Below are 27,030 nucleotides of genomic sequence, written 5' to 3' on the forward strand. Positions count from 1 at the left end.
TAAACTATTTTACTTTATAATTTCTCACTCTCAACCTGTTTGCAGAAAGCTAGCTACTGTAGTTTATTATGGCAGCATTTGATGGGATGAAAGTGATGGCAGGCACCTTCATTATTGACACAGCTAGGAGGAAAAGGTGGATGCTTTCCTGCCTTATTTATACACTGTGTGGTAATATCACGTCCGGAGGTACAGATGCCCGTGGGAGTCCACTTTGACAGAAGGCAGTGCCTTCCCTAGGGTCCTCAGACACCTCAGATGACACATATAGAGCCTTTGGAGCCATCATGAGGTCATTTGCCTTTGCTGGTGTGTTTTCTTCCAGGTGAGTGTCGCCTCTGATCCTGGTCGCCGAGGTCAGCACAATATGTTGAGTCCGTTTCATAGTCCTTTCCAGAGTCCTTTCCGGAGTCCCATGCGTAGTCCATTTCGTAGCCCTTTCAAGAATTTTGGACACCCAGGAGGAAGGACTATTGATTTTGATTGTGAAGATGATGACATGAATCTAAATTGTTTCATCCTCATGTTTGACCTTCTCCTAAAACAGGTAGTGGAAGCATGAGATTCCTTTAGTTCCCAGGTTGGGCATAGAGGACCCTTGCCTGGTGATGCCGTCTAGTGCGTGGGCCTCTTTGCTCTCGCTGGCATGGGGCAGCATCACTTAAGACTTCTGCAAGCTCCTTGGGAATCTCTTAAGGAGTGTAAAAAAAAATGACGTGTAACTCTCTGCAGTGTCACTGGCATGTGAAAAGTGACATGAATTTTAGAGATCTTTTTCTGGTTGAGTAAATTGGATAAAAGAACTGCCTACTGCCATTGTTGGGAGGGTGACAGCACACTTTTGTGGCGATGGGGATAGTTTGGGTATGTTTTATAAACTGATTTCTGAAGGGAGTTTTGAAAGCTGAAAAGGCTCTCATAAGGAGCACATTTCTTTGTAATTTACAAGTTTGAAATCTTGATCCCAGAACTCAGATGGGAGGCAGAGGCAGGTGAATCTCTGTGAGTTTGAGGCCAGCCTAGTCTATAAAGCAAGTCCAGGACAGCCAGGGCTCCTGTCTTGAAAAACCAAAAACCAAAATAAAAAATAAAATTATTTTGGACTTGCAGAAAATTGCAAGAATAGTCCAAAGATTCCCCTACCACTCTCTCTATAGCTTTTCAGATGTCTCTGGCTCCTGTTTTCTTAATGAATTGTTTTGACAGTAACTTGCAAACATGATATCCATCTCTACCCAATTCAGAGTATATTTTTAAATTACACTTTCTTATGTAGCCACATTGTCAAAGTCACAAAGTATTATTATCTCCCTTGTGGATTATTTAAGTTAATATAAATGTCATATTTATAGCAAAACAAAAATAAGGCCCGTGTGGTGGTACATGCCTTTAATCCCAGCAGTCATGGAGGCAAAGGCAGATGGATGAGTTCAAGGCCAGCCTGGTCTACAAAGTGAGTCTAGGGCAGCCAGGGATACACAGAGAAACGATGTTACAAACAAACCAACGAACAAACAAACCAAATATAAACTCAGCCTAATTAAAATTTTTTTTAATTCTATGTATGTCTCTATCTATCTATCTATCTATCTATCTATCTATCTATCATCTATTTCTGTGTAGAGGATTTTGCCTGCAATTGTGTGCCTGGTTCCTATGAAGGCCAAAATAAGGCATCAGATTCCTTGGGACTGGAGTTACAGATGGCTCTGCCCCACCATGTACTGGGATTCAAAGCTGGGTCCTCTGGAAGAGCAGCCAGTGAGCCCAACCACCAAGCCATCTCTCTACTTCCCAGAGCCTGTTTTTTATTCCAAGATTACTTAACGCAGTTATTTATTCTGTTTTCTAGTCTCCGCCCCCCCCCCTCTCTCCTTCTCTCTCTCCCTCTCTCCTCTCTCTGCTGGCTTAGTACTCACTATGTACACCAGACTGACCTTGAACTTGCAGCAGGGCTCCTGTCCCATCCTCTCAAGTGTTGACATTGCAGGCAGGTGCCACTGTGCTTGGAGACATGGGGACTTTTAACCCCTGTGATGCTCATGATGGCAGTTAGAGCTCTTCACACAGCTAGGCAGGCGCTGTCCCACTGAGCAGTGTCCCCAGCCCTTCAGCATTGGCTAGATCAGTTCCCCAGGCATGATCATTCCTTTCCCTGATTTCTTTTGATAATGGAGTCCAATTATTTTGTAGAATGTATTCCAAATATAATTTGTTTTAATTTTCCATATGAATGGATTTGAGCCATACATTTTTTTTTTGGCAGGGAGCACACACACATGATATTGTATCTTCTTTATTTATTGTATTGAGGCAGGGGCCTAGAGAAATGGTTCTACACTTAGGAGCATTTGCTGCTTTCCCAGAGGACCTGAGCTCAGTTCCTGGCACCCACATCAGGCTTCAGGGGACCCAGTCCCCTCTTGTGGCCTCCAGGTGTACTGAGTGTCCTGCCCCTGACACATATACACACATTTAAACACAAACCCAAGAGACATAGATGTACTGATGAGTTTGGTTAGTGTGATCTCTACCAGTTTCTCCACTAGTAAGTTAGGATAGTGCTGCATTGTACCTCCCCTCCCACCCCTCCCACCCCTGGGGGCTAAACATCCACGATCCAGCCACAATCAAGGACAAAAACAGTTGGGAAAGATCATTGCATCGTTTCTGAATATGCACAGACTTATCTTCCTCTCCTTATGTAAGCCATGCAGCAAAGCAGCTGTGCATACAACACTTAACAGAGAGATGAGCTACAGTCCAGGAGGTGTACATATGCATGTTATATGTAGATACTGTTGTGTATACATCCTGTGCATTTCCTGTAAGAGACTCGAACATGCATGGATTTTGGTGTCTGCCTCCGCTTTACCTTCTGTAATTAGTCTGTAACCCGTGTAAATGAACTCTTGTTTCTTCTTAGACTCTCAACTACGTGCTTTAGCCCAATGGATAGTTTATGACTTGATCAATTACTATTGCAATGGCTTCCAAATTATAATATTCCAAGTCTGTCCCTTTTTCCTGTCCTTGCTGGTGTGTAGTGTCCCACTAGAGGAGCCATAGTTTCTTCTCTGCTGCTTATGTTCTACTGATTATTCCTGTGCCTGTGGGTTCATATAATCTGCTGCTATGATTATTTATTCTGCTGCCCAGGCTACTCCATGTTTGGCTAGAGGGGACTCCTTTAAAATGACTCTATGCTTTTTTTTTTTTTTTCTGAGACAGCATCTCTCTGGGTAGTCTTGACGGTCTTGGAACTTGCTCTGTAGACCAGGATGCCCTCAAACTTATAGAGATCCACTTGCAACTGCTTCCTGGATGCTGGGATTAAAGGGATGTGCCACCACTGCCTAGCCTGTTCTTTTTTTTTAGACAGGATCTCTTTGTGTAACCGTAGCTGTTCTGGAACTCTCTTTGTAGACCAGGCTGGCCTAGAACTCACAGAGATCTGCTTGCCTCTTCCTCCCTAGTGCTGGGATTAAAGGCATGTGCCACCACGCCTGGCTAAAATAAAACCTTTTTTTGTTTATTGTTTCATTTTTATGTGCATTGGTGTTTGTGTCTTTGTGAGGATATCAGATCCCCTGGAACTGGAGTTACATACACTTGTGAGCTGTCATGTGGGTGCTGGGAATCGAACTGGGGTACTTGGGAAGAGCAGCCAGTGCTCCTAACCTCTTAGCCACTTCTTCACCCCCTGGCCTATTCTTTTAACACGTTTGTATTATTTTCTTTCTTTCTTGTTTGTGGTACTGGGACTCAAACCTGAGGTCTTGCACATTTGGAGGTATGCACTCCACCACTGAGCTACACTCCTAGCCTTCCACATTCCTGTAGGATAGTTCCTTACTTTCTGGCAGCATGAGATTTCCCAGTCCCTTCTCTGTCTCAACTCTGAAATTAACTACTTCTCCAAGGAACCCTGGTGCCTTTTGTTGTATAATAGTACTTAGAAACTAAGGTCTGGACAATAGGTAAGACAACATTTTTTTAAATGTGTAAAATCACACAAAATGATAAGCTTATTGAAATGTCTCTTAGAGCTGGGTGTGGTGATGCACACCTTTAATCCTAGCACTTGGGAAGCAGAGGTAGGCTGACCTCTGTGTTTGAGGCCAGCCTGGTCTACAGAGCGAGTCCAGGACAGCCAGGGCTACACAGAGAGACCCTGTCTCAAAAAATACTAAACTAAACTAAACAAACAAATAAAAACCTCTCTTAATGTTACATATGTTTTTAAGGATAATCTGTATACTTTATGTTGTCTTTATATTAGTTTTAGATGGATGCTAGAAAGCAGTATGTCTTTGTGGCTTTTAAGCCTGTGTTGTTGTTTAATATCTTAATTATCAACAAGTACTATGCCAATGGAATGTTGGATAAAGGACCAAACTCTGTCTTCTTTTTCTTCCTTCCCCTCTCTCTTTCTCTATGCCCTTTTGTGTGTCTTTCAGATGGAGTTACAAGATGACGGCATCACAATGGGTTTAGAGCACAGTTTGTCGAAGGACATTATTTCCATCATAAACAATGTCTTCCAGGCCCCTTGGGGGGGCTCCCACAGCTGCCAGAAGGACAAGAAAGCAAAGGAGTGTAGCTTATGTCAGTCCAGCATCCTCTGCTACCAGCTTGCTTGTGAACTCCTGGAGAGATTAGCTCCCAAAGAAGAAAGCCGGCTGGTGGTAAGCCACTGAAGGAACGAGATGGCTCATGGTTAACAAAACTGGTGCCATTGGGGAGAGAGAGAGAGAGAGAGAGAGAGAGAGAGAGAGAGAGAGAGAGAGAGAGAGAGAGAGAGAGAGAGAGAGAGAGAGAGAGAGAGAGAGAGAGAGTATCTTATCTAGGATAGGAGATGGAGCCGCGGGATACAGGATGCTTGTAAGTGGCTTGAGCTCTGTGTCTGCAGCTCCATTCACAGAGTTTTCATGAGCACAGAGCATTACTGGTATCCCTAAAGGACTTTTCTCACTCAGGTATTTTTAAATTAAGTTTAAATAATATTGAACATAGTACATTATGCAGGTAAATAGTAAGTAGCTTGTGTGTGGATACTGAGGCAAGGAGCTCACCTTCTTCATCAACAATGAAGAAAACCCATTCATTCCCCTTTCTGGCTATGTTCATGTTTTGCTTTTGGGGAGAATCACGTAAAGAATTGACAGCTGGCATGTGCCACACTTCAGTGACTCCTTACGTTAGCTGTTTTCTGATAGCACATTTAAAGGACATACATATACCGAAAGTACCTTCCGGCTATCAAAGGTAGATAAAGCTGAATTGCTGAATTATCTGAGCTACCACCTGCCTTCCTCTGGTTTTTATTTTTCCTAATTGTTTAGGGTCAAAAGATACTTCTCTAAAAACAAAAGAAAACAAAACAAAACAAAAAAAACCCCAACACTTTCTCAAGTATCACATAAAGCAATAAGTATGCCTCTAGCTGCAGACTGTTGAGCTCATTAGTCCTGTCTTAATATAATATTATGTCTTTTAACACAGCCATTGGATACTTACCATAAAATTGTCTCTCCATCCCCCCTTGTTCTAACTTACCATAAAATTGTCTCTCCATCCCCCACTGTTCTAACTATTGCCTGTTGTCTGCCGCTCTGAGCTCAGGTGTTTTCGATCCCTCATGTAAGTGAAAAAAGCTTACATTTGCTTGCTGTGCCTTATTCATTACCATAGTGTGATGTTTTTCCAGGTTCATTCTTGTCAACTTGTCGGCATATAATAAAATTTAATTGAAAAACAACCAAATCAAAACCAAAATAAAGCCAGCCACAGGAACAGATGGTGAGGAAATAGAAACTGAAGCCAAGAACTCTTGGGTCTGTCTGGAGGTATAGCTCAGCGGTAGAGTGTCTGCTAGTGTGCACAAAGCCCCGAGTTCTAGTTCCGGCACTGAAAACAAACAAACAAACAAAACCAAAACGCTGAGTCTAATTGGGAGCATACTTAAGTAAATGGAAAACCACAAGTCAGTATAACAAGTGTTGCATCAAGATAAGAACAAAGTGGCCATGGGGACATGGGGACATAGAGGAGGGAGCTTGCAACTAGTGTCAGGATGTGATGGATGTGATGGGACCATGAGCAAAGATGAGCCCTGAGTTTATATGTGCAGTGAAGCCAACGACAAGAAGATGGCAGAAAATAATTCAGACATAGGGAATTTCTGCCGAAATGATAGATGGGCTTTTATCATCTCTCAAAGAGTCCACCTGATCCCACCTCAGTATCACAGCAGGCACAATCTCAACAAGGCTTACAGGGAACACACTTCTGTGATCCTTAAAGAGAAAGATTGGAAAGAAATAAATGCTTTGAAGCAATGTACTCAAATTCTGGAGAAAAACAGAATTATTAAGAGAGGGGGAAAAAGAGAGGAAGAGATGACCAGAGGTGAATCTTCAAAAGAAACTAGAGATGTGACAGAAAAACTGAGGGGCATGAAAACAAAGAAACCAAGGCAGGAGACAGGGCCCAACAGGATGGAACACTGAGTGTCAGTATTGATCCTGCAATCAGAGGGTCCTCTGTGCCCTTGGGGATGGTGGTGACCAGGGAAGGAAGGCAGAGCCTTTACCGTATGAGAACAGAGTCACCTGAGGAAGTATCTATGTGATCCTCGGCACAGAGCTGTCCTTCACTGTCTTCCTAGCAGGTTTGGATCATCTAAGACAAAGAGGGAAATCAAGCACAAATGCAGAGGAACCGAGCCACCCCGAACAATCCTTCCTGTCTCTAATGCTTCTCGCGATGGTTGAATCCTTAAGATACATGTGGAGATGAAGCCAAGGATTCTGCCTTTCTTTGACATTCAACTGGAAGAGATGCTCTTGAGATGTCTGTTCTGAAACATGCTCTCTGCTGCCTGTACTGGGCACCTTAGGTCTCTTAATCCTCTTCCCAGATCATGGGGAGGACACAGTGAAATGGAAACAGGAAGGATGGGCTGGCAGAAGGCTAGTTTGCAAGGCAGGTTCTGCTAGTCCTGTCACAGTATCAGATTTGTGGATTACAGGTGCTTGTAAGACAAATGGCAAACAGCAGGCAACTGTCTACATAAAACTCACTGTACAACGTGACTGGCTGTCCTGTTTCTAGGTGGCCTAGGAACAGGGCCAGCCTCAGTAAAGCTGTGAAGCTGGCAAAGGTATTTTTCCAGAGACCTTGACTGAGTTCATTTTCTCTGCCAGTTAAAGATTTAAAGGGCAGAAAAATTCTCCAGTGCAGAGAGTAACAGCAGGGGAAATCTCAGACACAGGAAACAGAACCAGCAGGTAAAGAAAGAGACAGGCTTATGTTAGAGGTGAGAAAACACAACACACACACACACACACACACACACACACACACACACACACATACACACACACACACACAGAGAGAGAGAGAGAGAGAGAGAGAGAGAGAGAGAGAGAGAGAGAGGGATCCCAAGGCATACATAGATCAAGTAGAGGGCTGGGATTTTAAGGGTCTTTGAGGGATTTTCCTATCCTAATAATAGGGTTAGTCAATTTGAACAAAGACAGGAAAGCCCAAAACTTTGGCTTAAATATGTCACCATCAGGCCTTGAACTTGCCTAACTTGTCCACAGTAGGGAGCCCCACTGCAGGCAAAGGAGCCCACCAGACCTTTAGACCTTTGTCTCTGGTCAGGAGTAGGAAGAAGCCAGAAGTTTCTCATCTTTATTATCCACTGTGGCCTCTCTTTCTATCTCTGCCTTCCATGATCTGTCTGACTCCTAGCTCCCCACTGTCAGCTGCTTAGTTAGCACTACTTCCTTTCCAGTGTCCTTTATCCCACCAGTCTTTATCTATTTGTTTCGAATTGGCTGACAAATAATTTTCTTTAAAACATTGTTTGTAGCTGGGCAGTGGTGGTGGCGCACGCCTTTAATCCCAGCACTCGGGAGGCAGAGGCAGGTAGATCACTGTGAGTTCGAGGCCAGCCTGGTCTACAAAGTGAGTTCAGGACAGCCAAGGCTACACAGAGAAACCCTGTCTCAAAAAACCAAAACCAAACCAAAACACACCATTGTTTGTTAAAGTATTGGCCAGAAGGATAATTTCTAAAGAGGATATTTAAAGATAAAACTGGGCACAAGGCCTGTGGATCTAGACCCAGGGAGGTCTGCACAAACTGATGCTCTAGCTGAGGACAATGCAAGCAGAGAACCAAGACCCCCGTTCAGATGTAACTGATGGACTGTCGAGTCTCCATGTGGGGGTTGGGCGGGGACTGTTGCTGAACCTCTGGCATGCACTCTGGTGCCCAAGATTTGGTCACTGACCCTTGGTAAGACGGCCTAGAGGGCACACAGAGGATGGGGATGCAGGCTATCCTGATGAGCAGGCTGTCACCAGACAGTTGGGAGAGGAGGGCTCCCCTATCAGAGGTTTAGGGGAGGGGAACAGGCAGAAGAGGAAGGGAGGGTAGGAATGGGAAGAGAAGAGGGAGGGGGTGGCAGTCGGGATGTAATGTGAATAAATTATAATAATTAAAATATACATCTAAAAAAAAGATAAAAGTGGGAAAGGAAAGACAAAGAATAGCTAGAGATTAGATATTTAAATAATAGCCATACCTTGTGCTAGGAGTCTCAGCTAGGGTGACCCCTATACACTTCCTGGGGCCTCTCCTATCCTAGGTCTCTGGCAAATCCCAGAGATGCCCCCCACCTACAATGTTCGCTCATTTCGTCCTCTTTCCTTTGCTCTCCCTATTCCTACTCCTCACCCCTGCTCCTCTCGTACCCCTCTCTTACCCAATTCCCTCCCTCCATCCACCTCCAATACCTATTTTATTTCCCATTTTTGAGTGAGATTCAAGCTTCCTCTCTTGGGCCCTCCTTGTAACTTAGCTTCTTTGGGTCTGTGAATTATAGCATGGTCATCTTGTTCTTTATGGTTAATATCCACTTATAAATGAGTATATACCATGCATGTTGGTTTTGTTTGGGTTACCTCATTCGGGATGATCTTTTCTAGTTGCCTGCAAATTGCATGGTGTCTTTGTTTTTAATAGCTGAGTAGTATTCCATTGTGTAAATGTACCACAGTTTCTTTATCCATTCTTCAGTTGAGGGACATCTAGGTTGTTTCCAGATTCTTGCTATTATGGACAAAGCTGCTATGAATGTGGTGGAGCAACCTTTGGGTATATTCCCAGGAGTTATATAGCTGGGTCTTAAGGTAGAGCTATTTCTACTTTTCTGGAAAAACTGGCAGATTTCCATAGCAGTTGTACAAATTTGCACTCCCACAGCCTCGCCAGCATGTGCTGTTGGTTGAGTTTTTGATCATAGCCATCCTGATAGGTGTAAGATGGAATCTTAGGGTTGTTTTGATTTGCATTTCCTTGATGACTAAGAATGTTGACCATTTCTTTAAGTGCTTCTTGGCCATTCACCATTCCTCTGTTGAGAATTCTCTGTTTAGCGCTGTAGCCCATTTTTAAATTGGATTACTTTGGTTTGTTGGTGTCTAATTTCTTGTTCTTTATATATTTTGGATATTATGCCTCTGTTGGATGTAGGGTTGGTGATATCTTTTCCCGTTCTATAGGCTGCTGTTTAGTCCTGCTGACAGTGTCCTTTGTCTTGCAGAAACTTTTCAGTTTCATGAGGTCCTCTTTATTAATTGTTGATCTTCGTGTCTGAGCTGTTGCCGTTCTGTTCAGGAAGTTGTCTCCTGTGCCAAAGGCTACTCCCCGCTATCTCTTCCATTAGATTTGATGTATCGGGTTTTATGTTGCAGTCTTTGATTTACTTGGACTTGAGTTTTGTGCAGGAGGATAAATATGGATCTTTTTGCATTCTTCTACATACAGAGTTCCAGTTAGACCAGCACCATTTGTTGAAGATGCTTTCCCCTCCCCATTGTATGGTTTTGGCTTCTTTCTCAAAAATCAAGTTTCTGCGGATGTGTGGGTTTATTTCTGAATCTTGGATTTGATTTCATTGATCAACCTGTTGGTTTCAATGCCAACACCATGTGGTTTTAATTACTATTGCTCTTTGGTACAGCTTGAGATCAGGGATGGAGATACCTCCAGAAGTTCTTTTATTATACAGGATTGTTTTAGCTATTCTGGTTTTTTTGTTTGTTTGTTTGTTTTTCCATATGAAGTTGAGTATTGTTCTTTCAAGGTCTGCAAAGAATTGTGTTGGAATTTTGTTTTAAAATATTTATTTATTTATTTATTATATATACAGTATTCTGCCTGCACACCAGAAGAGAGTACCAGATCTCATTATAGATTTTTATGAGCCACTGTGTGGTTGTTGGGAACTGAGCTCAGTACCTTTGGAAGAGCAGACAAGGCTCTTAACCTTTGAACTATCTCTCCAGCCCCTGTGTTGGAATTTTGATGGGAATTGCATTAAACCTATAGATTGCTTTTGGTAAGATGGCCATTTTTACTATTTAATCCTACTGATCCATGAACATGGGAGATCTTTCCATCTTCTGATATCCTTTTGAGAAAATGAACAAAAGAGACAAACCCTTAGCCAAACAAAGTAAAAGGCAGTGAGACAATATCCAAATTATCAAAATCAAAAATGAAAAGGGGAGCATTACAACAGATATTGAGGAAAGCCAAAGAATCATTAGATCTTACTTCAAAATCCTATACTCCAAAAAATTGGAAAATCTATACGAAATGGATGATTTTCTTGGTAGAGCCCACTTACCAAAGTTAAATTGAGATAGGCAAACAATTTAAATAGTCCTATAACCTCTAAAGAAATAGAAGCAACCATTAAAAGACTCCAAAAAAGCACAGGGGCAGATGGCCAGTACAAAATTCTACTAGATACTTCAAGAAGAGCAAATATCAATACTCCTCAAACTATTCCACAAAATAGAAAGAGAAGGACCATTGCCAGACTCCTTCTATGAGGTCACAGTCACCCTGATACCTAAACCACACAAAGTCCCAACAAAGAAAGAGTGCTTCAGACCAATTTCCATTATGAACATTCATGCAAAAACGCTCAATAAAATACTTAAAAACTGAATCCAAGAACACATCAAATATATCATCTACCCTGATTGACTAGGCTTCATCCCAGGGATGCAGGGATGGTTCAACATATTAAAAGCCATCAGTGTAATCCACCATATAAACAAACTGAAAGAAAAAACCCATGTGATCATCTCGTTAGATGCTGGAAAAGCCTTTGACAAAATCCAATACCCCTTCACGTTAAAAGTCTTGGAGAGATCAGGCATACAAAGCACATACCTAAAAAACAATAAAGGCTATATACAGCAAGCCAGTAGCCAACATCAAATTAAACAGAGAGAAACTTAAAGCAATTCCTCTAAAATCAGGGACAAGACAAGGCTGCCAACTCTCTCTGTATTTCTTCAGTGTAGCACTTGAAGTCCTAGCTAGAGCAATAAGACAGCTAAAGGAGATCAAGGGGATATACATTAGAAAGGGGGAAGTCGAAGTATCTCTGTTTGCAGATGATATGATAGTACACATAAGTTACCCCAAAATCCTACCAGAGAATCTCCAGGATTTTTAACAGTGATTGCCCAATTCTACCTCCTCAGCTTCTAGCATCCATTTCTATAACCCTGACTACTGTAGGTATGTGAGTGAGTGCCTACAGGATTTGTCCCTCGTGACTGGCATATCTCACCTAGCATCGTGTTCTCACGCTTCCTCTGAAGCACGCACCAGTATCTGATTAACAAGCCATTGTGTGGACAGACATTTTGTTGAGCCATCTGTCTGTTAATAGACACTTGAATTGTACCTCTTTGCTCCTCTGAACTCACATGTTAGAGCAACTTCTTGCGCTTAAAGCATTGATTTGTCCAGTTAACCAGAATCGGCATCATGTCTGAAGTCATCACTTCATAAATGCATTGCGAGTGGGATACTGACTTCTGGGACTAAAGAAAGCTGCCTAAGAAGACCAGACAATGCTTTCTGTGTTTTATTTCCCTGCATCTATTTCAAATGAAAGCAAATGTTTCATTGGCCACTGATGTACATCTCTTGATAGGATGGATGTACATATGGGTGCAGGAACCTTCTGAGGTAGGGTCTCGCCCTCTTGGCTACCACAAGGTTAGGTAGAACTGGCTGAGCCACCTTTATTGATGTGAACAAACTGTTCTTTACCACCCCTCACCTAGATGCTTTTATTTGTTGCAGGAGCCCACAGACAGCCTTGAAGATAGCCTCCTTTCTTCCAGACCAGAGTTCATTATAGGCCCTGAGGGAGAAGAGGAGGAGAACCCAGCAGCCAAGCATGGAGAGAATCCAGGCAACCGAACAGCGCCCTCAGAACATGCTGGTAAGTGAACTTGGCTGATAGGAAGTAGAGAGAGCACATGTTCCGGTTTATACAACTTCTTACCCAAGTAGCAACTTGGGACAAGTCTAATGCTGGCTCCTAATAGTGTAGGGTGTACAGATAAAGCACCTCCCACCCAGTAAGGAAGTGAACAGCTCTACTCTGCCCCCAGGGGATGCCAGTTGTAGAGTCTCTCCCTGGCAGCAGCATCTTGTTGTTAATTATAATCTTAATTTTTAAAAGAGATTTATTTATTATGTATACAGTACGCATCAGATCACATTATAGATGGTTGTGAGCCACCATGTGGTTGCTGGGAATTGAACTCAGGACCTCTGGAGGAGCAGTCAGTGCTCTTAACCACTGAGCCATCTCTCCAGCCCCTGTTATCTTATTATTAGATCCTCGTAGTATAGAAACCTAAGGTGAACTTTACATAGTGCGCTGTGTTCTCTGTGCAGAAGACACTGAGAATGGCTCAGGTGCAAGGTGCTGACAGCCTCAATAGATATTTTGGGCATGGGATCAAAGCCAAGTGCTTTTGGATATAGGCAACAGAACTTGGGTCCACACAACATCTGCATCCTGGGAGATTGCCCAAGACCCTAGACAGAGGCACCTTGCCTAGCTGTGCCCTGGGGCTGGTCATCATTTTTAGTTGGAAGGATGGCTTCTTTATAAATTCTTTAAAGGCTATTGGTGTGTGAATAGAGGGCACCAAGAAGGCAGGATGACGCAGGAGTCATTTCCTGATTCCTCCCACTCACCCGACATTTCAGAGAGTTAAGATGTTTCCCCGTGCCTAGGGGAAAACCAGACTCCTACATGTGACCTGTGATGCTCTGGGGACTTGTACAGGGCCCGGGACATATTGGGGAGCCTTTAAGAATTTCTACTCCTATTATTTTAGACTGTCTTGCTCCTGGGAGGTCCACTCTAGAACCAGGAAGCATGGGCCTTATCCTTTTGGTGGACAGCAAACCCTGATCGGGGACGCCTTTCTGTGGTTCATGATAACTATATTATCGCCTCAAAAACCTTGGTATACCTAACTGAGTCTATGTGGATGGATGCTAAAAATGGTTAATAGACCCCGACTAGCTGGCTCACACTGTTTATTGAAAATAAGAGCTGGAAGGAGTTGATGTGTCTCATTGATTGCATAGTGAGTAGGGATGGGAGCTGGAACTCGGGCCTCCTGGTCTCTTGGAGGTGATGGCCATGCTTTAGGGCTGCAGCTGCTGATATGCAGGGCTGGAGTTGTGTTTCTGTCAAGCTCTCTACCCAAGGGAAGCAAGGGCCTCACCCAGGATCTGATGACTTAAACTCTTTCTGTGGAAACAAACGGTTTTATTTGACAGCACACAACCCAGGTAATTTGTGCTTCTTTTTGTTGTGTTTGAGATAGACTTTCACTGTGGAGTCCAGGTTGAACTGGAACGTACCACATATCCCACGTTTGGTCTTGAATTCACATTAATTCTCCTGCCTCAGATGACTAGTACATTGGTTGCAAGACTTATCTCCTTCTTCTCTATAGATGCCCCAGTCCCTGACATAAAATGGCAAAGTACAATTACTTTGTACATAATTTATGCATATCCTCTCATGTAATTTTAAACTATCCTTAGATTACTTATAACATTTAATTTCACAATACTGGGGATTGAACCGAGGGCCTTGTGCATGCTAGGCAAGTGCCCCAATGTTGAGTTACTCTAAAGCACTGTATTGTTTATAGAATAATGACCTCAAAGAGGAAAAAAATCTATGTTTGTTCAGAGCAGATGCAGCCTGGTTCTCCAGTGAGCCTGGTTTCGCTGAGTCTGCAGATGTGGTTACAGATGTGGGTGTGGATGAGGTCACTTAGTCTTCCTTATGGAGTCGGTACAAATTCTATTTAAAACATTTGCCCTGTTCACCCCTGTCCTAAGCCCCGCTTCAAGGTCCTGTCACAGCCTCAGCCTGATTTTCTCCTTTTGTCTTTTGGCGTCTTGTAAGACACAGTTATAAAACTCACTCCTAAGTGTGCCTGCATTGCCTGCACATGGGAAGCTGAGGCAGGAGATTCATGGGCTCTGAGCTATTTTGGTGTGTATTGTGAGATTCTGACACAAAAAGACAGAATACCGTATCTCTCCTCTGATATTTGCCTACACACTCGGAAACTGGTGTTGGTTCTGTGCTCTGGCCTTTAACGGTGATCCTGTGCTCCTGTGCTGGGAACCCTGGGCGCTGCATCGGCACCCGCAGTGCTTTCCACATCTTTCACATGTTTCCTCTTTCTGCATTTTGAAGGTAGACGTAGTTCTTATAGATTCTAGCTATGACTATTACTAAAACGATATGCTCACTTTCACATTGACCACAAAAAAAAAAAAAAAAAAAAAAGCCAGGCACTGATGACACACTAGCGTTATCAAATGCCTTTGAGTGGGTGAGCACCGAGAAAGTGACATATCAACCAAGAGGATTTGGCTGCCATTGCCTCTGGTCCTAGGAATTGCCACAGTTTACAATGGCACATCGTACATTATTTTGCCCACCTTCCAGCAGCTTTTAAACATATCATATTTATTTAATTCTTTGAAAATCTCTTACAATGTATTTTGGTCATATTCATCCCGTCTCTCCCCTAACTTCTCCCAAATGCATCCCCAACTTCCCCATCGCTCCATCTTTTTATTTTTATTTTTGATAGCCCATAGACTCCAGTTTATGCTGCCCATATATTCATGTGTGTGAGGCCATCCACTGGAGAGAATAGACCTACCAAGGGCCACGCTCTTTAAAACAAAAAACAAAACAAAAAAAAACCAGACTCCCTCTCCTGAAACCAACAAGTGTCAAAAGCTCCTCAGCTAGGGCTGGGAGTCTTGGAAACCCCTCCTCCCCCCACACTATAATATTGCCCTAGTTTTGATATCCGGTTTGCTAGAGAGCTCTTCTCTATAGAGCAAGGCTATATGGTCACTGTAGTGTTGCCCCGTGGTGGAGGCAGAATTTGGAGAACCTCAAAACAAGAGATGTCCCTAAGCGGTGTTTTCACTTAGAAACACTCACCCATTTCAAAATGCCTCATTTGTCAGTCTGTGTCATAGCCTTGCCTTAGGTACTAATCCATCTGCACCTCTCTCCTCCATAACTGCTTATCTCCTCTTAGTGAAGGCTTGCCAAGTCCCTTCACCCACAGGAGCAAAGGCCAGGGCTGGGGTGGTTCAGGCAGCAAAGGCACCAGGATAACATGGGGACCTTGAAGTGAAAAATGGAGCCTGGGAATCTTACGTTTAGAAGGCTTTCCATATTTTCTCATAGAAGGGCACAGGTGTTTATTGAGGATTGATTGATTGGCTGGTTTATTTTTATTAATTTTCCTATAGGGTCTCCCTATGTAGGTCTGGCTATCCTGGGACTCACTATGTAGACCAGGCTGGCCTTGAACTCACAGAATCCACCTGCCTCTGCCTCTCAAGTGCTGGGATCACAGGCATGCATTCCATGCTGGTGGGCACATAGTAATATAAAAAGCAAATAAAAACCTTCTACAAACATGTGCTCACTTTCTACCTTTTTATCTTCTCTGGTTTAGTGATTTTCATGAGTTAATGAATATTGGGAGGAAAGGAGCTGACTAACCTTTGTGTAATTATTTTCCCACAGCAGTAAAGAATGACACGGAGAGAAAGTTTTGCTACCAACAGCTTCCAGTAACATTGAGGCTAATATACACCATTTTCCAGGTAGATTTTTCTGATATATTTGAACATTTGGTTTGGTTTTGGAACTATTTGCTGTTTCAGAAAAGGCAGTAACTGTGTTCTTTCGCATAGGAAATGGCTAAGTTTGAAGAGCCAGACATTCTTTTTAATATGCTCAGTTGCCTAAAGATTCTGTGTCTGCACGGAGAGTGTTTGTACACTGCGAGGAAAGACCATCCTCAATTTTTAGCCTACATTCAGGACCACATGTTGATTGCAAGGTATGTACTGATAGCATTTTTGTTTACATTCGGTTGTAAGAATTAAAGTGAGAGTAAAATTTCTTCTATTTCACTGGATTTTCTTCCTCAGAATATTAATTTGATGAAGAAACTTCCATCCTTTCTCCTTCTTTCTGTTTTTGTTCTTCGGACAGGGTCTCACTGTGTAGCCCTGGCTTGCTTAGAACTCACTGTTCCAAGGGTCCAGGCTGGCCTTGAACTCACAGAGGTTCACTTGCCTCTGCCTCCTGAGTGCTGAGATAAAAGGCATGGGGCACCACACCCAACCTTATTTATTTTTTTTCTTTTTCTTTTGTCTAAATATGAAGAGAGTAGTATTTTCTTAGGTTCTGTCAGGCAAGACAGGTAAAATAAAGATTGCTCTGGACTTTCCATTTGGCTCTTTTGTTTTGGGTTGGTTTTTCGAGACAGGGTTTCCCTACATAGCCCTGGCTGTCCTGTATACTTTCAATTGTTAGGTCATTAAGGAGGAGGGACTGGGAGGAGAGGAGGGAGGGGACTAGGATCAGGCTGTAAAGTGATTAAATTTAAAAAATGTAAAAAGAAGAAGGAGGAAGAGATGAGGAGGAGGAGGATGAGGAGCAGGAGGAGGAGGAAGAAGAAGAAACAGAAGAAGAAGAAGAAGAAGAAGAAGAAGAAGAAGAAGAAGAAGAAGAAGAAGAAAGGCCCTAGAAAAATGTCAGTGGCAAATAATGCTTCCGAGTGTAATTCCATAGGATAGCAATCACCCCACTCCTGCCCACAATTATTAACTTGGTTCTGTCCTCACATTCAGGCTTTAAGGAAGAAAATATTTTTTTCACATGATATTTTTAATGATTATTTGGGAATTTCTGATCACACTCAGTCCTCTTCAGTCCATCCTCCCCTGACCCCCTACCCCAATTTGTGTGGCCCATAAACTCATTTGAACATGGTCAAACTCCCAGCGGCCAGCCTTGTAATGAAAACTGAAGCCTTCTTCACCCGCATCCGCCACCAGAAGCTATTAGTTGTGCAGTAAGATAGCAATCGTACTGCAACTAAGAACACTGGAGGCTGAACCCCTCTGAGTGTTGTCTCCCTTGCTTTTTAGAGATAGAGGTTTTGAGAATACTAATAAAATAGTGCCCTGGGTTTATGGTGCTTTTTTTTTTCCTGAGCACCTTCAAATATCTGTTATTGTCTTCCTGGAGGCAAGCCAGAAAAGGATCATTTTATAGGTAAGAGTAGTCTGAGTCTTAGAAAAGGCTTGTTTGTAACAAAATCAAGAGGCACCTGCCCTTACTTACTTTGTTTATTTATTTATTTATTTATCCATTCAACAAATATAATGACTTGAAAAAAAATTTAAACCAGAATACTTTGAAGATTGTTCGCTCTAGTCTAGGAAGGGATAGATAATAAATATAAAGAATGATCAGATATTTACTGTTTAATTTGGTGTACTTTTGGAGCCAGGAGACGGCTCAGAGGATAAAAGTCACACTTTATAAGCGTGGGGACCTTAGTTTGGATCCCCAATTATCTATTTAAAAGCCAGGCACACCATTTGTAACTGCAACTTTCTGGGAGGCAGAGACAAGCCAATCTGCGGGCCTTGCTGGCTACTCAGTCTAACTAAAGCCATGAAGTCCAGGTATGTGCAGAAACTTGATCTCAAGAAGGAAACTGGAAAGCAACAGAGCAAACAACCTCTGGCCTCCGCATGTATATATACTCATGGGCAATTGCACCTTCACATACACATGTGTGCACATGCGCAAGCACACACAGGTACACACACACACACATACACACACACACACCTGCACCATACATTGGTTTACTTTTGAGGCTGAAGGAAGGGATCACCTTGAAAACCACCTCCAAACGATAAACTAGTGTAGGATCTTGGGTAAACTGAGATATTTTTGTCCTGTGCACTAGTAATTCAGTGTCAAACAGTAAGTGATTATTCTATACAGATCACAGGTGTGACCAAGAACTATTATGGATCAGTGAGTGGGACAGGGCTCTGCAGCAGGTACATTTAAGTTAGCATTGTGGGAATAGAGTTTGAAAGGAATATAATATAGATAGGCCATTTCCAGAAAGCAGAAATGTCAAAGATCAAGAGATAGTGGAATTGATAAAAGTTGTGTGTGTGTGTGTGTGTGTGTGTGTGTGTGTGTGTGTGTGTGTGTGTGTGTCAGGGGGGAGACAAGAAATGGGAAACACTAGTGAGGTAGCTGAATTTTTTAACATGAAATTTTATGTTAAAGTATGTTCTTCAACATTGCTACATAAAAGTAATTTCTTCAGAAAACATTAACAGATCCAAACATAAATGTTTCTTGGATGATGATAGTCTCGTGGATGGATGCACACTCCCCCAGAGCATCCTACCAGCACCTACCGTCTACACCTACCGTAAGTTAGGAAAGGCGGCGGGCGATGAGTGTAATGCCTTTGCTGCTCCTTGCTTTCCCAGCCTGTGGAGAGTCGTCAAGTCTGAGTTCTCTCAGCTGTCTTCACTGGCGGTTCCTCTCCTTCTTCACGCTCTGTCACTTCCTCATGGTGCTGACATATTCTGGACAATCATAAACGGCAACTTCAACAGCAAAGACTGGAAGATGAGGTTTGAAGCAGGTACTTCTGTGTTAGTTAAAAATCCTCTGGGTCATGAGGTAAACCAGATGGTCAGTTCTGAAATTTATTTTTGGCCGACGTTGTTGATATGTAAAATTTCCAGATAAGAGCCCCAGGTTAACCTCTTTTCTTATGGGGTTCAGTTCTCATGAAGCTTAAGTAGATGAGAATATGGGACTAGTGAGACGGCTCAGGGCGTGGTAAAAGCGCTTGTCTCCAAGCCCGAAGACCGGCGGTTAGTCTTCTAGAACTATTATGGGAGAAGGAGAGATCCAACTCCCACAATAGTCTTCTGATCTCCTCACATGCCCTTTGTCATATGCATGCTCTGCCTACAAGTAAATAAATAAATAAATGGAACAGTATTTTAAATGATTACGTATAAAATATTTATTAATATATACATGTATGCCTTTTGTCCTCTGTATCTTATATTGCAGTGGAAAAAGTAGCTGTCATTTGTAGGTTTTTGGATATTCACTCAGTGACCAAAAACCACCTGCTGAAGTACTCGCTGGCACACGCCTTCTGCTGCTTCCTGACAGCTGTGGAGGATGTCAACCCTGCAGTGGCCACCAGAGCAGGCCTCCTGCTGGACACCATAAAGAGGCCAGCACTTCAGGTGATGGGGGCTGCACATTATCAGCCCTGCAGACTGCCTGTCAATACCACCAACCCTTGGCTTTGTCACGTGTCTCCTTTAACTATGCTGTATCAAAATACTAAAAGCAGGGTCACTAATACAGTCATATAAATTTATATTGTCTAATTCTGGAGTGAGTCTGGGAGGTCCACAATCAAGGTGCTTGTAGATTCAGTGTCTGACAAAGCCCTGCTTTCTGTTCATAGATGATGCCTTTAACTATGTCGGGCTTTTGTTTAAGGACAAAAGTCCTATTTGTGAGGACTCTGTCTACACGGCCTTGTCTTCCCCAAGACTCACCTTCTAATAATGTCACATAAGTGGTTGAATTTCAGGGTGATGAACTTTTAGGGCAGTGGACACAAGTCCTCCAACTGTAGCACCATGCAGACTCATGTTATTGCTGATGGTATCAGTGGAGATCTGTATGTATTTAAATGTGTGTTTTTAAAGTTATAATGGAAACAAGAAGAGCTCAGATCCCAGAAACATATCTTATTAAAGGTACCTTGTTTCATTTGGGTTTTTAAAATGGTTTTTTTTATATTTAATATTATTTATTTAATCATTTTATTGTCTTATCACAGCCCCTGCTCCCTTCCCCCCAGTCCTCTCTCTCCTTCTCAGAGGAAGGGAGGTCCCTAAGGGGTACCAATATGTCCTGGCAACTCATGTCACAGCAGGCTAAGGACATCTTCTCCCATTGAGGCCAAACAAGGCTTTTCAGCTATAGGAAAGAGGTCCAAAATAAGGCAACAAAGTCATAGATAGCCCCTACTTCTGTTGTTAGGGACCCACATGATGACCATGCTGCACATCTGCTACTTATGTGTAGGAGGTCTAGACCCAGCCCATGCAAGCTCTTTGGTTGGTGGTCCAGTCACTGTGAGCCCCCATGGGCTCAGGTTAGTTGACTCTGCAGGTCTTCTTGTGGGGCTGTTAATACAACATGCTGATGCACTATTTAGAAAGATATCGTTGTTGTGCGCGGCAGGAAGGGGGCCACAGTTTTAAAATAGGCTGGTTGATTTCATCCTGCTCAGTTTGCCTCTGGCCTGGAGTTGCTGTTAGAGGCGCTAGATTCTAAGGGGAAATCAAAGAGAAGCTTGATAGGAAAGGATGCCAACAAACGAAGCATCGTGAATCAAAACCAAAGAGACTCAAGCAGGAGGCCTGGAGAGGGCTGTGTATTGAGAAAGCCTCAGAGAGACTGTTGGACTTGGCACACAGTGCATTAGTGACAGGCAAGACTAGGCTCTCCACTGGTTTTTTTCCACACTGATACTGGCTTGAACTTTGTTGTTCTTATCAAAACTAATAACAAAGACAGGAACTAACATTTGCCAGACAGGTTGTGCACTGTCAGGCATGTGTCATAGAAGTGCCCCATATTGCATCACCTCCCACAACCCTTAGAATAGCTTGTTGTAGGCCCCCAGTGTCACAGTTGGAGAAACTGAAGGTTGGGAAGGTGAAGCTATGTTTCCAGAGTCACAGTTAGACCTGAGACAGACTCCAGTGTGACGCATAAAAAAGGCCCATGTTCCTAACCCCACTCTTTCTCCTCCCTCCCCCTTCTCTTTCTCTTTCTTCCTCCTTCCCTCATTTTCTCTAGTATAAAGGACCACTTGTGTAGGGGCTGGAAAAATACAGGGCCATGCCACCCAAGGCACATGTACTGCGAAACTCAGTAGTCTTCTAGATGGTTCTTCCCAGTTGATGTTCCAGGCTGCTGATGTCCTACTGCTGCTCAGGGCTACTCGCTGAGTTGTGATGGGATGGCTGCATAGCTTAACATTTTAAACTTTGAATCAGCTTAAAAGAAAGGCCCACTGACTAGACAAATAGATGCTCCAAGCTGGAGAGATGGCTCAGCAGTTAAGAGCACTGACTGCTCTTCCAGAGAAGCTGGGTTCAATTCCCACATGACAGCTCACAACTGTCTATAACTCCAAGATCTGACACCCTCACACAGACATACATGCAGGCAAATCACCAATGCACATAAAATAAAATTAAATAAAAAGAAAGAAAATCGTAAAAAGAAAGAAAAGTAGATGTTCCACCCATTTCCCCTTTAAAATGTCTTAATGTATTTTTCTTTTTTTTTTCTTTTTTTTTTTTTTTTTGCTCATATTCCAAGAAGTAAGGATGACTTTTTGTTCTTTTACAAACTCACAAGCTAGAATTGTGAGGAAATATAATGACCATTTTTCTATGTGTCCTCAAATGTAATTTAGGGGCTAGTGAGGTGGCTCAGCTGGTACAGGTGCTTGAGGCACAAGTCTGAGGACCTGAGTTCAATTCCCTGAACCTACTACTTTAGGAGAGAATGGGCTTCCAAAAGTTGCCTCTGGCCCTCCCATGTGCTGTGGTATAAGCATGCATGTGTGCATATGTGTGCACACACACAATAATAAAATAAAATGTAATGTTGAAAGTATACTTATCAGTGAAAACTATAGATTTCTTTTAAAAAGATGCACAGATATTTAGATGAAGTGGGTGTCATTTAATATTTAGAAAATGAATGACATACATTTAGTCCACATCCCTGGATCAAAATTGAAGAGACATTGTGAAATCAGGAGAAACTTCCTTGTGCATTTTTCTCCTCCAACACTTATGATCGGAAAGATCCCCAGTGAAATCTTTTTTTTTTAATTTATTCATATTACATCTTGATTGTTAGCCCTTCCCCTGTTTCCTCCCATTCTTCTCTCCCTCCCATTTCTCCCCTTCTCCCCTCCCCTATGTCCGTGACCGAGGGAGAACCCCTCCCCCTATATATGCTCTCAGAATATCAAGTCTCTTCTTGGTAACTAGCTATCCTTCCTCTGAGTGCCACCAGGTCTCCCCATCCGGGGGACATGGTCAGAAAAGGGGCACCAGAGTTCGTGTGAGAGTCAGATCTCACTCTCCACTCAATGGTGGAGAGTATCATGTTCGTCGGCTGGGTCTTGGTAGGGGTTCGAAGCTTACTGCCTATATTCTCCTTGGCTGGTGCCTTAGTTTGAGGAGGACCCCAGGATCCAGATCTGCCTATCATAAAGTTCTTCTTGTAGGTTTCCAGGACCCTGTGGGTCCTACTATTTCCTCTTTCTTCCATGCTCCCAGTGAAATCTTTTTGCCTTGAGGACACTGCCTTGTTCCGTTGACCTTGTGGTATGTTGTTTTCTTAGAGACTCTTAGATGTTCATGTCTGATCTCTCTTTTCCAGGGTCTTTGTCTTTGTCTTGACTTCCAGTTCGACACTGTGGTGAAGGACCGACCCACCATCCTGAGCAAGCTTTTACTCTTGCATTTTCTTAAGCAAGATATTCCTGCCTTGAGCTGGGAGTTCTTTGTCAATAGATTTGAGACGCTTTCTCTGGAAGCTCAGCTGCATTTGGATTGTAACAAAGAATTTCCTTTTCCTACAAGTAAGTAAGGCAAAAGACTTGTCGGAAACAGTCCCGGCTAAGACATTGGCATGTAGCTTGTTCCGCATAGGGAAGAGGATATCTTGACCTCACATACTCAGCCCATCAACTGTTGAGTGCTTTGCTAATTTGTAGATTTACTCATGCTGTAGCCTCTCAGATCTGAATTTTCTTCCCTTTCCAGGGGACACATAGTAACCATCTGGGACCGTTTTCTTTAAGTATTAGCCAGTTGTGATGTTGGGAATGTCTATGCGCAGTTCTGTGAGACACATTTGTACTGTGCAAACTCCCATCTACTCATTATTTAGTTGCTTAAGGCGCTACGTTCACGAGGAAAATGTAGCAGAATTAGATAGTCAAACCTCACAAGTCAAACAGAAAAGTGATAGTCATAATAGACAGTAGTCATGATGTTTTAAGGTAAGATGTGTCATGGTCATAGAGGGAGGTGGGGGACTCATGCACGTATGAAAAATGTCTTCTTGTCCCAAAGCTATACTCAGATGGATTATTTAAAAAATAGCTGTATCACATGTCCAGACAAGGAAAGGAATAATGTCTTTAATTCCTTTTGCAAAGCCATCACTGCTGTGAGAACCAATGTTGCCAACCTCAGCGATGCAGCACTGTGGAAGATCAAGAGAGCGCGCTTTGCAAGAAACCGGCAGAAGAGCGTGCGCTCTCTGAGGGACAGTGTGAAAGGGCCCGCGGAATCCAAGAGGGCGCTCTCCCTACCTGAGACCCTGACCTCAAAAATCCGTTGAGTATCTCTCTTCTTCCTCCCGTGACATCTGTTTAATGTCTCCCGGGAGCTAATGTGTCTTGTTGAGTGTTCACAGAGAGTAGCGCAGTTAGAGACCGAGCCTGTTCATCAAGTTTGGTCCCTGAGAAAACCACCCCATGGATGTAAAGGTCACGGGTGGCTTTCTCTAGTTTGTGGGTGCAGCAAACTCCTGACTGATGTAGCAGTAGTTCTGAAATGTAAAGGTAGCGAACCCACTATTGCCTTGCCTAAGGCTTAGAGGAGACATTTGTTTCTGAGTGCTAGGATATAAGGGTGTGCGTGGCAGCCTGGGAACTTGAGTGGTTTCTGAATGAGACTTAGGTAACAAAAGCCACACAGCTAAAGGGGCAGTGTTCAACCTTTGAATGATTGTCATTTCATGAGTGCTAGGAACAACCACACAACCCCTCAGAAAAACCAGTCAAAATAGTGGCTTTTGAAAAAGGAAAATCAGGCTAAAGAGAAGTTGGATTCATACTCAACCTCAGATAACTTTCAAACGGAAATAAGTTTTGTTGTCAATTTAAAAAGACCACCCGCATTTATTTTATAAAGGTCTTTCTGTTATATTCTTAAAGAGAGTTTTCTTAAGTAACCAAATGACTAGGTAGATACAAGTGTTTAATGACAGCACATAAGTGGCAAATAATAAAGCCTGCAGAATCAAATCACCGAATGAATGAGTGAGTGAGAACATTTAAATGATTTACTGAATGAATGAGTATATTTAAATGATTTAATCTTAAATACCACCTGGGAAATCCAGCAGTTAGCACTGTATTGAGCACACTTCTCCTGTCCGAAACAGGAAGATTTGCATTTTCGTTGGCACTTATTAGCAACAGCTTGATAAGCATAATCATGTTAATCATAAACATGAGTTGATTTTCTTTGCTACATTTTTCTGTTTTATAACCAGCTCTGAGTATGTGGTATTTTGAATCTTAGAAGAGTCAGTAGAAAGCCTTTTAAGGACTTAACAGCCTTAGCTTCTCAGAGAGCAAAGTTAATCACACCAAAGAATAATTCATAATGGCCCCTGGAGAAGTTGCTCTCAGATCCAGGCTAGCAACCTTAGACTAAATTAACTGCAATTTTTATATGAGTTTCCCAGTCCTTTAATAAGCTAACTGACTAGTTTGGGGGTATTCATTTTATTTATTCCTGTTCCTTGTTAATTAATGTACACAGCCATTTTGATGCTTTAAGAGATTTTTTTCTTGAGATCAGAAACAAAACACAAAAAAGTTTGGAGTGAACATCTTTTATGTGATGTTAATTACAAGTAAGGAAATTAAGCTTGCTTCTCCTAGCCAGTGCAGTCAGCACCAAGTAATTCTCTAGGCTCAAGTTGTCTTTAATGCTTATCTCAATAGAGTTGTTGTTGATTTTTAAGCTGTGAGGTTGACCAGGCATGAGCAGTCTGCCCCGGCTCTCGGTGGGACACCTGAACAGACACCAGGTGGGTACTTCTGATGTTGAGGGGCCATGTGCAAGTGTCTCTATCATAGGTGGACGAGGTAGAGAAGCCAGTATTTCTCACTGGACCAGAGTGATAGTAGGATTTGTGAGCCCCCAAGGATCTCAAGTGTCTGAACCGCTGGTGTGCCAATTCTTTGCATTGTTTTCTTGGCTGGTGATTTCAGATCCCATTGACTTTCGGTCCAGTAAGAAGCATGCAATTGCCCACCTCTCCCTGGACAGCAGGCGTGACTAGGATTGCACTCCTTGCTGCTAAATGCCTTGTTTGTATGTGTAAGCTACACATAGAAACACCATGTTCATAGATAACAGTTTTCTTTAGGGAAAACACATGCTTCATTTGCATCCTGAAAGGTTTTATGTTTGAGTCACCACCTGCTCATCCTTGGAGCTGCTCTTAATTCCTTGCAAGTCTGAGCATTTCTGTTTCTCAGGAGCATTTCCATTGTTTGGAGGATTTGAAGGTCTTATTCGGAGTGACATGTTCCTTATCAGGTTATAACTTAGCATGGCGTTTCCCAAGTGTTGAGCAGATGTTGGCAAGGACATTACTAACCGAATGCTGCCCACACAAACGGTGCCATCATTCACTGAGAGGTCCCTGAGCTTCCTGCATGTCTGTCACGTGAACCTCAGAGGCTCACTAAGTGTCATTCTAGCAACATTTGGATTTTCATCTGAGTATAATTTTAAGTTAAAACTTTTCAGAATGGTATTGGCTGACACCCTGAGGGGGAAAATTCCGTAAGGAGACTTTGAAGATCATGAGAATTGCATATTATAAAAAGACGCTGGAAACATGGGAATTCAGGAGTGGGAGAGATGAAAAGGCCCTAGAGATGGTGAATACAGGAAATAGGTGGTGGCAAAAAGTCTCCTTTCTCTTTTGAAAGAGATTAAACGATAAAGAATGGTAAACATGTGGCTGAGCCCCTCTTTAATTTATACACATCTCTTCTTTGGGGAGAGAGAATAAAACAGAGAAAGAGAAGGGAATTTACAAGAACCTCTGATCCAATGATACTCAGTGTCATTAGAAAGATGAGATCTGGGCTGGAGAGATGGCTCAGCGATTAAGAGCACTTGCTGCTCTCGCAGAGGACCCAGGTTCAATCCCCAGCACCACATGATGGTTCACAATTGTGTGTAACTCCAGTTCTAGGGTCTCTGACATCCTCTTCTGGCCTCCTAGGGCACCAGGCATAGGCCACACACAGTGCACTTATATGCCTGTAGGCAGAGAACTCATAAACATAAAATAAAAACAAAAAAATCTTCTAAAGAAAGAAAGAAAGAAAGGTGGGAACTATCTAGTTCCTCTTCAGTGAAGTCTTTTGGAAAAAATTCTTAGGCAGTGGCATAAAAGTTCCTTCATTTTATCTTGAGGCTGGTCTTCTTGTCTGCTCTTCCTTGGAAGGCCAGTCATTAGCTATTATTATCCATTCTAATAATCTAACCAAAGGAGACCCTTACATCTCTGTAGAAAAATGTCCATGTGTTCCCCGAGGTTAAGAAAAACCTTGAGCAACTAGTCCACCGAAACCGATCAGGTGGAAAGGGGCTGGTGGCAACATTGTTTAAACTAACTACAAAGCAAAGAGAACCCACATGACACCACCACAAGGAAAACGTGCCTAGATTTGGAAGCAGTTGGCCCAGCTTTTAAGGTGGTGTGGCACCGTTGCATCTTTAAGTTATCCTTTCCTGGATACTGATGTTTTCACTTGGATGATACAGGATAAAGGAGAAGTGCT

The 27,030-nt window shown here is 42.7% G+C and overlaps 1 protein-coding gene across 1 annotated transcript in view; it reads left to right on the forward strand.

The window, feature by feature from the left end:
• Unc79 (unc-79 homolog, NALCN channel complex subunit) overlaps positions 1 to 27,030 on the forward strand; it is a 200,749-nt gene that overhangs the window by 85,957 nt on the left and 87,762 nt on the right. The window contains exons 18-27 of the mRNA XM_051150825.1: positions 326 to 547; positions 4,461 to 4,688; positions 12,191 to 12,332; positions 15,993 to 16,072; positions 16,163 to 16,311; positions 18,785 to 18,942; positions 19,383 to 19,564; positions 22,806 to 23,007; positions 23,590 to 23,769; positions 25,191 to 25,256. Coding sequence (XP_051006782.1) covers positions 326 to 547; positions 4,461 to 4,688; positions 12,191 to 12,332; positions 15,993 to 16,072; positions 16,163 to 16,311; positions 18,785 to 18,942; positions 19,383 to 19,564; positions 22,806 to 23,007; positions 23,590 to 23,769; positions 25,191 to 25,256 — 1,609 coding nt within the window. The remainder of the gene's footprint in view (positions 1 to 325; positions 548 to 4,460; positions 4,689 to 12,190; positions 12,333 to 15,992; positions 16,073 to 16,162; positions 16,312 to 18,784; positions 18,943 to 19,382; positions 19,565 to 22,805; positions 23,008 to 23,589; positions 23,770 to 25,190; positions 25,257 to 27,030) is intronic.

This window comes from Acomys russatus, chromosome 1 (genome assembly GCF_903995435.1).
Source record: "Acomys russatus chromosome 1, mAcoRus1.1, whole genome shotgun sequence".
In the NCBI taxonomy this organism is placed as follows: domain Eukaryota; kingdom Metazoa; phylum Chordata; class Mammalia; order Rodentia; family Muridae; genus Acomys; species Acomys russatus.